Source organism: Oncorhynchus kisutch, linkage group LG18 (genome assembly GCF_002021735.2).
Source record: "Oncorhynchus kisutch isolate 150728-3 linkage group LG18, Okis_V2, whole genome shotgun sequence".
Lineage (NCBI taxonomy): Eukaryota > Metazoa > Chordata > Actinopteri > Salmoniformes > Salmonidae > Oncorhynchus > Oncorhynchus kisutch.
In genome coordinates this window covers 43,655,221-43,667,601 of record NC_034191.2, presented here as the reverse complement: position 1 = coordinate 43,667,601, position 12,381 = coordinate 43,655,221, and the positions used below count along the sequence as shown (strand labels likewise).

Sequence of the window (12,381 nt, the reverse complement as noted above, 5' to 3'; positions counted from 1 at the left end):
TCCCACCTGCCATATTCCCATTGGCGTCTGTACGTAGGGTGAAGTCTACAGAAAATGAATAATTTTCTGTACAATTCGACAGAGGATGTTTGCAGTAACAGCAGTGTATGGCGACGATTTCCGTCACTGCTGCCCACTGTCCGTGTCGGAACACTCTGCCTCTCAATCTGTTGACATATTTTCTGGTAAAACGTTTGGAGGGTGTTGAATAAAGAATAGCCCTCGTTGTTATTCTGGGAACTTGTGTAAAAAAAAATGACAACAGAATCATTGATCAGCGACGCCCTCTGCACATTTTACATCCCACACTCATGAATAACACGTCTATCTTGCCTACTTCATGCATGAGTGTGTTGCTACTCACAGTCCATAGATATGTTACCTGAAGATGCTCCACTCATACAAAACATGTCGAATGGAAGTCCGAAAACGCTTACTCATTGCTTCATGCGCTTATGCTCGATCTTCTCCATTTCAGTCTAAAAGACCAGCTCATAAAGAAATCTTAATGAAATCAATCAAATTACATTTTACATCAGCTGATGTCACAGAGTGCTGTACTAAAACCCAGCCTATAACCCCAAACAGCAAGCAATGCAGGTGTAGAAGCACGAAATCTGATGATCCGCCACTTTATGCTATGATAAAGAAAAATAACTGAATGTGTTCAAACGTACCAGCGCAAAAACCTGTCGAAATCCCAGCAGCAGAAGACCCAGTTATAGAACGAGGGATTCCACGGCCTCTCCAAGAAAGGGAACTCCCGAGGGCGTGTCAGTGAGAAAGTTCACTCGAGAGGATTTCCTCTCTTTGCCTGGTGGGTTTCCTTCCTCGTGTGAGCGATGTCAAAGCAAGTAATTGCGTAAGAAATCGACAATGGAATGTGCATATGTTTATAATGGCCAACCGGTCTGAATAGGCCTACTTGAATAGTGCCGGTAGGAAGTAGCCTGTCCCATAGCCTATTTTTCAATGATGTTGCTCAATAGCCTAGAAGTAATTTCAGTCATTTCCCATTTCATTGCCACTAGGTTATAGCCTACAGTATATACAAGGTTATATATTTGCTAACCTACATGCTAGATCTATATTCGTTTATATATTAATTTATCTATTTAGGCCTATGCAAAGAATAATAATACGTTTTGGAGGCAGACAGTGTGTACGTTAATATATTATTTAACATATTCATTAGCGGCAGGGTAGCCTAGTGGTTAGAGTGTTGGACTAGTAACCGAAAGGTTTCATGTTCAAATCCCCGAGCTGACAAGGTACACATCTGTCGTTCTACCCCTGAACAGGCAAGTTAACCCACTGTTCCTAGGCAGTCATTGAAAATAAGAAATTGTTCTAAACTTACTTGCCAAATAAAATAGGCAATGGGCTAAACTAGCCCTCAAAGTTGTACTTGATCTTGAGCTTAACTCCACAATACCTAGGCAGTCTACAAAATAATTATTAGGCTACATGAGTTTACACCTCCAAAACACTAAGAACACGTGCAGTTAGATGTTCATTTAATCTACTTTACAATACACTAAAATGGTCATAACTTGTTGTTTCAGTAAATGTACTACCAGAAATTGTTTCTTGATTAGAAATATATCGTGCCTGTGATAGTAACATGTTATATTCTCGTCTGCTGTAAGGTTTCTGTGGGAGAGGGAATCCCTAGCTAAACGTCATTACCAAGGATACCAAACAAAAACACAACCCCATAAATGGGCACGTACGTCAGCGGAACTCCTAGGCGGGACTTCGTATCCTTTACAATGCTTCTCTCGTACTCCATGGCTTCATTCATAAGACAAGACTCGCTTCTGTGGACTGTGACTATATCGCTGATCAGTTTACACATAGTGGACTTTTACATGGATCTATCATTGCACATTGTAAAAAGGGGACAAAGGACACATTTTAGCGGATTCTGAATCGGATCGATGAGTTTTTAAAAATCCGAAACGTAAGGACTGTTTCCATAGCAGCGAACTGGATTTCCTTCTTCATGCAACTTTTTTGGAAAGAGACCAATAGCATCTTACCGGAGCACAATAAGGAACACATTAACGGTAAAATACTTTCTAAACGTGAATGTTAGATAATGCAGCAACAACGGTTCTTATTACGTGATTTCTGATATACATGTAGGCTACACGTAAAGCAAGGTTTCCAGTTATGCATATTTACTGTTGTCCATATTCTAGATACACGAGCTTGCATTTCAATGACATCAAACTGACAGCTGTCTCCCCTTGCCCTTGTGTGTTCGCTCGAACAGCAGGTGACATCACACAAACTCCGGGAACTGTAGGTTTCTCTCTCGGCTCCGCCCGGGAAATGTTCCAAGGGTTCCCCGGTGACTTTGATTCCGTCTCCCGAGGAAGTTCGTCCCCGTCTATTGAGTCTCAGTACTTTTCCTCCGTGGACTCCTTCGGGAGCCCGCCGGCCAGTGCCTCACAGGTAGGTCCAATAAGTCAAGCAATGATGAGTATCGGGGGAAAAAGGGAGTTTATGTGTCTTTTCCCCCCAATTTCAGATGTTGATTTACTATAATATTGAGGAAACATTTCATTTGACAGATGTTTACATAATAATGCATGAAGTCTGATTTATGTTGTACATGATGATGTGGCCGTGGGCTGTATTCCAGAAATATGGGTTAAGTTAAGAATTCAATGATGCTTTACAGTTCAGTAGTATTTGCAAATGCTGGTGCAGTTATACCTTGTCGCGTTAGAGTTCTACCATGCAGAGTTTGGATTTATCAACCCGAGTATCATCATAATTATAAGCTTGTTGTTACATAGTTTCTATGAAAGGGAAAGGCAAGAAGATTTCCCTTTCACGTCTGATCAACCATGCGTGAAAAAATGCACTGCCAATTGCCTTGAAATCTACAGGCACTTGAATTGTATTGTAGTAAAGGCTGGCCTGCCGGCATGTTTTCTGACTCAGGCTGTGCCACCTCTACTAGCAACGTGTACTGTCTTCGATGGTAGGTTTACAGCACGCAGCGCAACGGATGACAACGCTTTGGCCCTCCTACGTACGCACAAAAAGCTCCGCCTTTGCTCGCTTCTCTCCACGCTCCCTGTTCTCAGGACTCGCTGTGACGTAAATGCGTTCTATTTTGGAGTGTTACGTCGCGTTGCTAAGGGAACACCGAGGGTGTGACGGGGGAGGACGAAGGAGGAGGGGGGACTTATTCGAGCGAGTTGATTGGTTGAGGCGGCCCCTTGAAAGCTACATGTCGCCTTGCCTTAAACGCTTTCAAATGAATATTAATGCAACTCCGAGCTCACTATGGCATCACTGCTCGCCTCAGTTCTAATTAAAGCAGAGAGAGCCAGTGATATATTTGGGCAGCTAAATCTATTCTTGCAAATGATCTCTTTATAATATTTGTTGTGCAGGAATTTTGGGAGACTCCAACTCTCACTGACATTCTACCATTCTATAAGAGTGACATTCACTGATATGACGTACTACTTTTTACAAGTTTGTATGAGCTTTTACGACGTTATTATAAGGGTTATCAATGTGTTATGTCTCTATTGTGTAGCACATTTGTAACTGACAAATTGTTTTTTATTAATTTGTATTAAGATAGGATCATAATGAGATCATATAAGACATTATAAGGGGGACATACATGCTTATGACTAGTCTTACAATGCAACGAATAGAATGGGTGTGTCAAACTGTTCCCTGAAAGTGTGTGTCTTATGGACATCAAGGCTATGCAATCTTCTGCTGTGACGTCTACCATCTTGTGTACAAGGGAATCACCATCGAAATAGTTCACAAAGCAATGTTTAAAGAGCAAGACACTTTTGTCATCATTGCATTGTATGGCAGCATCCCATTTCTCTCTCTGTGTTCATGTCTAACCCCTCCCATCTCTGTGTGTTCCAGGATTGTGTGTCTGCTGGAGGCGGGGACGGGGTAGGCAGTGGTTCCGGAGGCAGCAGTGGAGGAGTGGATATGCCAGGCTCCTTTGTGCCCACAGTCACAGCCATCACCAGCAGCCAGGACTTGCAGTGGATGGTGCAGCCAACTCTCATCTCGTCCCAGGCCTCTGGCCAAAGTGGGGCGGGGACCTCGACTATGGCCCAGTCGGTGTCCCTGGTAGACCCTTATGATCTGCCAGGGCCCAGCTATTCCTCTGGCTCAGGTTTTACTCCCGCAGGCTCTGACACCCCGGGGCAAGGCCCAGCCCCGGGCCCCGTCCGTCAGTCCAGGGCCCGTAGCCGCCGTGTACGAGACGAGTCTGTGAGTGACGATGGAGATGTTGGTGTGTTTGTAAGTGTGTGTGTGCCCTGTGTGTCAATCTTTATATGTCGAATGGGTAGACAGCAAGAATGAACACGTTTGCCCCATTTCATTATGATACTGTATTTGACGATACATCTATATGTCTGTTATTCTCAGCTAGCGACAGCCCATTCAAGTGCATTAGAAAGATTCGCGGCAAAGACAAAGTTTGCATTTGTTTTAATCCCTCCTTAATTCTTTTCCCCCAGTTGACTCCAGAGGAGCAGGAGAAGAGGCGTGTTCGGCGCGAGAGGAACAAGCTGGCAGCCGCCAAATGCCGAAACCGCCGGCGCGAACTCACTGACAGACTGCAGGGGGTGAGCTTGCCTGTGTTCTTGCTGTCAAAAATGACTTCCTGTGATAATTATATGCAGTGTGTTATGCTACATAACTAGGCTCATGATAATGACTGTGTATGTGAGTAATAGTAACACATGATGTTATTTAAGGGGTTGGTTATTAAGAGACGGGGGTTATTAGATGAAGAGAGCGAAGATGATTATAGTTCTTGTGACAGTCTATTGTGCCTACAGTTGGTATAGTCTAATTTACCAGTCCTAGCATGGGCTAAAGTATCTATTTCAAGGGGAAACATGTAGGCCTATCTATATCTAAAAACATAGCCGTGCATCCACCTCCACAGACGTAGAATGAGAACACCTGTGTTGTCTAACCCTCTACCCCCCTCCCCCCCCCCCTCTCTCTCTCTCTCTCTTTATCTCCCTCCCTCCCTCCACAGGAGACTGACATCCTGGAGGAGGAGAAGTCTGAGCTGGAGGCTGAGATCTCTGAGCTGCAGAAGGAAAAGGAGCGCCTGGAGTTTGTCCTTGTGGCTCACCAGCCCAGCTGCAAGATCCCCTACCAGGAGCAGCAGGCCTCAGGCTCCACACAGCTCCAGCATCAGCCCCTACTGCCCCAACAGGCCCCCGTCTCCATCGTGGGCTTGACTGTGGAGGACACTTTCTACCTGCCTCCCGCCTACACCTCGCAGCCTTCTACTTCGCAGCAGCAGCAGCAACAACAGCAGCAGCAGCAGGTTCATCCGCAGCAGCAACAGCAGCAGGTTCATCCGCAGCAGCAGGTTCATCCGCAGCCGGGGATGATGCAGGAGGTAGCGTTTTCTAGTTCTTTCTATGGCTCAAGCGAGCCTGCGCCGGGTGAGGGTGGTGGTCACCACGATGGCGCGGCCGCTGGCAGCTACAACCCTTCATACACATCTTCATTTGTGTTCAGCTACCCAGAGGGAGCCTGCGGGGTCAGCGCTAACCAGAGAAACAGCAGCAGCGAGCAGTCCTCTGATTCCCTGAACTCGCCCTCGCTGCTCGCTCTCTGACTGACCGACAGACACACCACACCACACGCACGCACCCCCCCCCCCCCCCCCTGTGTCAATTACCAGTTGCTCAAAAAAACTGTTGCCCATGATAGACGAGGTCAACAACATGGATAACATACATTATATGATGATCCATACAAACTCACACACATTCAGACCTGAAAAAACATGAAATCAAACCAAGTTTGACCACATAGCATTTAGTGCATATAAGCCACTGTTGTCCTTATGAGAAAACTAAACGTAACTAACCAAGTATTTAAAGTGAATTCAAATTGAGTCTAAAACTCTGGGCTCTGAGTTGTCAGTCGATCTCTGAAACATCCTCTGACATCATACCCAGCTTAATTCACAGTGAATCTTTCAACGTCTTGTGACGTGCACGTCCAGTGCACACAGGAAATAGCAACATGCTCACCTGTGATCTCACAAGCACACTTATCCTCCCCGTCGTTCCCTCTGTCGGTCATTCCTCTCTCACTGCTCCTGCTCTCATCTTTTTCATCCCTCTCTTCATGCTGAATGTATTTGTGCAAGCTGAAATAGGGAAGAAGGACTGAGGTTTGGGTCTTTTTTTTTTGTGAGGCCAGACTGCCGAGCTCTTGCTCTCCCCTCCCGCCTTCCTCATCCTCTCGGTTCCTCTTGCTTCTTCGTTATTAGTTGTGACTTGGAAAGGGGAGGGCGTCACAGCCTCCAGCTATCTGGCTCTCTCTCTTTTTATCCTGCCGTCTGCTCTTCGTCCATCTCTCCATCTTTGTTTCTCTCCTCTGTGTGTCTCTCTCTGTCTCTTTGAAGTCTTCGAACCCTGAGAGCACGCCGAGCCCTTCCAGCCCCTGGGACCTTGACTGAGCGCCGGCCCACCTCACACGTCCCACACGGACGCGGACGCAACCCCAACTGAGGAGCCCTGGAGTATTTCACTCAAAGCAGACAAAATCAAAAACGAAAACACACACACACACACACACACACACACACACACACACACACACACACACACACTGAAAATACACCAAATATGATGGACACAAATGTAAAAGAGTTGTCACTCTTTTCTTTCTTCTCCTGAGCCATTGTTGGATGTTGAAACGATGGAGATGAAAGGAGACTTGTGTTGTGACGGTGAGATGAGGACGGCGGGAGAATGAGAGATGAGGCTTTAGTCGAGGTAGAGGTCTAGAGGGAGAGCTGAAACTTTGGCAGAGAGAGAGGATGAGCCCCCTGTACTCGTAAGCCTGAATTGAATTTAAAACAATCCCAAAAAATCCTGCTTTTGCCAACTGTATGGGATGGGTTACCTCTTACCTGCAGAGTACCACCGCCATACTTCAAGCATCTGGATTGTCCTCCACTTGTTACTGATACTATTTTGTATAATGTTCTTCACCCTCCTTTATCACCAAGTATTTTCTGTTGTTGTTTTTAAGTCTAACCTTTGACCAGAGAAAATATCACGGTGAGAAAAAAACATTGAGAGAGGAATGTACTTTTGGTAAAGTGCTTTTGTCGGACATGAGTCTGTTGGTAACCAATATGTTTAAAAAAGATATATAATACTGTTAAGGAATATTCAACCAACCTCTGAACATTGGGATGAGTGGCCTCTGTGCCTCTCCTAGTGGGAGGTGCATTTATTGTGAGTGTATCCCACTCTGAGCCACTTGGCCCACTTATTTATTTCTTGATTGAGGTTGACATGATGAGAGAGAGCACAATACGGAGCCGGACACACAGAGGAGACAAGAGGAGGGGGTGTTTTATGAGTATATGCGTTCTACATTTTGTCTGTGAATTTGTTCCTTTTATTTCCAGTGACATTTGTTATGTTTTACGTTTGAGTTTTTCGTTGTTGTTGCTTTTTGTCCTCCGCTCTTACCTGTGTTGTCGCTGCCAGCGGTTCTTGTTCTTACAGGGGAGGTTTTCCCCTTAATGTTACATTTACTATTGCATTGTAACTATTATTGTGTTATTATGTTATTTTTTTAATCTTAGTTTTGGCAACTTCAGAGGCATGATGTGCACTATAAAAACATTTTCTATGTGTCAAAAGTATACTTAAAAGCATATGCATATAGATACAAAAAATGTGTATATTTAAGTGTATGTACAATTATTGTGAAGTATGAATGTTTGAAAATATAAATGGGATATTTTTGTCAATGAAGAAACAGAGGTGCCGTTGTTGAGGCTGGTTTTAAAATTGATATTTTTCTAAAAGAACAAAGATTTATTTAAAAAAAACAAAAAACAAAAAACGATAATACTTAACCATTCCCTCAATATGACGCACATTATCACTGCCTGTGCTCATATGTTTTACATATAAAGCACATTATTCAGGATAACTATATCTAACATGTGATGCTGCATGTATTGCAGTTTGCCAATATGATGAGATTATTGAGGTGGTGCTATTGCCTTTTTGCTTTCACATTTGCCTGTTTGTTTGTTTTCCTCTGCGAGGTCAGTCCCGATGCCTATTCCACCAAAGCTTAATGTCACCACTTAGTCCCCTACGGACCCAAAATGAGGAAACTAGTATGAATTGAATGTCAAAATACATATTAAAATATTCATGATGCAAATCATTTTTTATTGAATGTTTTTGTTGAGAACAGTCTGTTAGTCCAGTGTGCATTCCTGTTCAATAAAGTAGTTATCGTGTGATTCGAACAATAGACATTTTTGGAGAGCTTCTCGAGAGTTTGCTCTCATAAAAATAAAAAAAATCACCTCACAGTAGTTATTGTTGCATAACTTGAAATATCAATGAAGGTGTGATTGTGAAAAAAAAATTGTCTGGCTTATCATTAGATGGGCTAAAGTCTTAGTTGTGAATTGAAAAGAGGGCCCCTCCATTTTTATTGTGAAGCAACAAAAAAAAAATCACTTAAGTGCCAGGCTTCAAGTGGTAAGACAAGGGACAGGCCTCATATGCCTATTTTGAGTGACGAACTTCCATGCCTTTTGATTTCCTTCCATGAACCTACCGTGGCATTGTTGATGATGTGTGAAAGGGGTTTACACTGATAGATGGCACGGTCTGGATAAGTATGGCTCGTGTACAGAATGGTTTTGTGGTGCTACTTATAGTATATCAGATGAACTTATCATAGAACATCCTGTTCTGGCAAATTCACTTACAACTTATCAGTGATGAGGTCCATGGGTCCTGCTCCATCAAAACCGCTCGAAGAGTCTCCAGAGTTGGGCAAAAATATACCACGGTTCTTCCACGGCAATGAGAGCATGTTTGAATATTCATTCCGCCAATATTCTTCTTATTTCACGCCCGAAACAGTGTTGCATTGATATCTTGAATTCCAACCATGCGTTCTCTTAGAGAATGTTATGTCATTTTTGTCTTACCCCGGAAACCCAGTTACCGGTTTGGAAGAATTCACACCAATGTCAGCACCGGACAGATCAGGAAATGAGGTCTAGTTCACATAAGTCTAATTTTCTAATCTGTACCATCCAAGAGAGAGAATGAGAGAGGCAGAAAGGTAAAGACAGAGACATAGAGAGGAGGAGAATTGAGGTGGCAGAGGGAGAGGGAGAGGGAGAGAACTTCCATTTTGGAACTTCCTTTTCTAACAATCCAAGTTGAGATGGGCCATGGACATATGTAGCAATGATGAAATAAACTGAGTAACTTTGTTGTATCAGTGAACCTGCCTTCATACAAATACCTCCATACAAGGCTGACTGGAACAGACAAGAGGTCTTTTACCATTTGCGTGGTTGATAAATGCCTTATTTTTTCCATGAGTTGCAAACTTGCAATGTTATGAATTGAAATTGAAACACTCATATCCTCTAGGATAGACATGTATCAAATCATATGAAAAGCTTCATTTACACCGTGCCAGAAGTCTTCTGGCGCTCTCTTTCTGCTATGCTACGTGTCCAGTGTGATCATGTATTGTTGGGATTTTCCACCCCTATTATAAACTGTACCGTGATCTTTCATTCACATAGCCCGGTATCTATGTTTGGGCTAAGAGGTCTTGACCTAATTGAGTGGAGGTTGAGGGGCAGACCTTGATTATAAATATATGAATCTTCAAGAAATGTTTCAAAACCCTGCATTTTTTGCATTTTCCTTTGATGCCTTGTGACTGATATTTGTGTCATTTCCTTCAATAGAACCTTTGTCTTTTCCTCGAATGCCTTCTCTAGAAAGTTTATTTCTGACTTTATATGTGAACAGATGTTTGTCTTTTTCTGTGAAGCAATGGTTGCATTGTTGTGATCAGCAGTTGACTAATGAAAATGGACCCGGAAATTTTACGGGAATTTATACTCAAGACATTTTGAGACTATTTGTAACAGCTGAGGCCCAAAACTAAATAGGGTTTAGGCCTACCTGGTTAAATAAAGGTGTTCTCAACTAGCCTACCTGGTTAAATAAAGGTGAAATAAAAATCAAATAAATAAAACATCTCAAGTGATAGATATAATGATGGTGCTTTGATAACTACACATTTGTCCTTGTTCAATGCATAAAATAAGTATAATAATTGATGAAATGTAATGCTTCTCTTAACCTTCTCTTGCATCTGTTTCTGAGGGGGATTATTTTAACCTCTGATTATATTATACAGTATTGTCTATCTTTTTCAAATGGACCAGATGTGATGACAGTACACCTGTCATATTTCCCCCCCCCCTCTCTCTTTCTCTCTCTTTCTCTCTCTCTTTCTCTCTCTCTCTCTCTCTCTCTCTCTCTCTCTCTCTCTCTCTCTCTCTCTCTCTCTCTCTGTGTCCAACCCATCCTAACTCCTTTCCCCCATTCTCTCTTATTTTACTTGACGGAGGGGAACTTTACTCATCGTTGTTCTTGATAGACTGTGAAAGCTGAGTGGGCTTTCCCCTCCGTAACTGTTTATATTACCGTCCAAATCCTTATTTTGGAGAAAATAGCATTCAATAAACAGCAATATAGTATCAAGGTGATTTGTTGTTAGTGTGTGTGTGCTGTGGCCCCATACCTCACCTCTATCATAAAATGTCATGCCACTGAAATGTCTCCAAAGGGTCGGGAAATGGAGTCCCTAGAGAAAGCAAGGACAAGATGGTTGTCAGGAGTAGTGCAGTATTATCATACGGAGATGTATTCTTGGGAAATGGAGGAGGAGGAGGGAAAAAGAGAGGGAGAGGATATCTAAGAGAGAGAGGGAGGAAGAGGGTGAGCTTGAGTCAGATAAAAATTTTGAAAAAAAGTGAGATGTTAAAGCAGAATGGTAGAAAGTGTAAAGAATGGTAGAAAGTGTAAAGAATGGTAGAAAGTGTAAAGAATGGTAGAAAGTGTAAAGAATGGTAGAAAGTGTAAAGAATGGTAGAAGGTGGAGCTGAAGACAGGAGGAGAAATGGAAGTGAATGAGGGTGAAGTCTCGGAGGTGGTAGATGTGGTGAAGTTATCGGAGACCGAGGTATGCACCGAGGGTCAGGAAAAAGATGAGTCTGTGACAGTACGAGTAAAGTTTATGGAAAAAGTGGACTCTGCCTTTTGGCTGATCCATTTGTGGTTTCACGGTGGGTGAAAAAAGTGTTGGAAAATGTGGAATCGGCGAGGGTAACCAGAAGTGGCCTAATGATAATTGTTTGTGTTTCCGTTAGTCAGAGGGAGAAGGCACTCGGAGTAAAACAAATGGGGGCAGCAAAAGTGAATTGTTTCGCTCTCAAGAAAAGGGCACCAATGAAAGGAGTGATAACTGGGGTAGCAGTGAATATAAAAGTTTGCCAGCTGAGGGGAAAGGTTCCCGGTGTTTGTGATGCTCGTCGTTTGATGCGACGCAGACAGGGTGGCGAGAGTGGGGAAACAGAAGTGTCATTGTCTGTTCTTTTGAGTTTTGATGTTGAGTCTCTGCCCGACAAAGTTAGGAAGTTAGGATATATAAGTTATATAAGTTATCCTGTACGAGCGTATGTGCCGAATACAAGCTTATGGGCATGTGGCAGGAGTGTGTAGGAGGGAGAGTCCACGATGTGAGAAGTGTGCCAAAGGGCACGAGACAAAGGAATATGTAGCATTGGGGAAAGTAGTGGAATGTGTTAATTGTAGGGGTGCACATGAAGCTGGGGATCAGAAATGTCCCGTGTGGGAGAGGCAGGTTGAGGTTTCCAGGGTTAGAGTAGAACAGAAGTTGTCATATGCTGAGGCAGTGGAGAAAGTAGAGGAAGATGGGTTAAGAGGTGGTGAGAGTAGTAGAGACATACCAGTACAGAGGGATTGGCCAAAAAGTGATATAAGTTTCAGTAAGATTGGATTTTTAACACTTATAGCAATGGCTATCAACTGTACTGCAGGGATGGAACAGAAGTCGCAGAAAATTGAGGTGGTGGTGGCAGCTGCAGAGAGGTTTGGGAGTACGAGACTTGACATCAGAAATGTTACAGGGTGTGTTAAGTGGTAATGTGTTAAGTGGTGATGTCTCATCCTTAATGGTATGAGGTAGGAATAAATATAATTAGTGGAGTGGGGCGATGTTAATTTTATTTGATATAATTTTTAAATTAGTGAGTGTAGTGTTAGATGGTAGAGTATTTATTTATTTATTACATTTGTATTTTTCAAGCGAAGTATATGGGAGTTGTACTCCAGTCTAGTGGGTGGCAGTAATGCAACACATTTGACACCAACCGCAGTTAAACCTCGAAGAAGAAGAAGAAGAAGAAGAAGAAGAAGAAGAAGAAGAAGAAGAAGAAACGTCTCCAAAAAAGAACGA

The 12,381-nt window shown here is 43.0% G+C and overlaps 1 protein-coding gene across 3 annotated transcripts; it reads left to right on the top strand.

Annotated features, from left to right (window-relative positions):
• The first annotated feature begins 1,564 nt into the window (after positions 1 to 1,564).
• Positions 1,565 to 10,609, top strand: LOC109908884 (protein fosB). Of its 3 annotated transcripts, none has more exons than XM_031796326.1 (5): positions 1,565 to 2,069; positions 2,279 to 2,460; positions 3,916 to 4,272; positions 4,524 to 4,631; positions 5,054 to 10,609. In XM_031796326.1, exons 1-5 carry the CDS (start codon positions 2,006 to 2,008, stop codon positions 5,645 to 5,647), a joined length of 1,305 nt encoding a protein of 434 aa, XP_031652186.1. In that variant the 5' UTR covers positions 1,565 to 2,005; the 3' UTR covers positions 5,648 to 10,609. The 3 variants fall into 3 exon arrangements, with proteins under 3 accessions (XP_031652186.1, XP_020363231.1, XP_020363230.1); XM_020507642.2 differs by having other exon boundaries at positions 1,567 to 2,069; positions 2,282 to 2,460; positions 3,916 to 4,302; XM_020507641.2 differs by having other exon boundaries at positions 1,567 to 2,069; positions 3,916 to 4,302.
• The last annotated feature ends 1,772 nt before the right edge of the window (positions 10,610 to 12,381 follow it).

Bases quoted from the DNA above. Each gene is read 5' to 3' on its own strand.
- LOC109908884 (XM_020507641.2), top strand. From the start codon at position 2,006: ATGCAACTTTTTTGGAAAGAGACCAATAGCATCTTACCGGAGCACAAT. The intron at 4,303-4,523 runs GTAAGTGTGTGT...CTTTTCCCCCAG, and splicing joins ATGGAGATGTTGGTGTGTTT to TTGACTCCAGAGGAGCAGGA. The intron at 4,632-5,053 runs GTGAGCTTGCCT...CTCCCTCCACAG, and splicing joins TCACTGACAGACTGCAGGGG to GAGACTGACATCCTGGAGGA.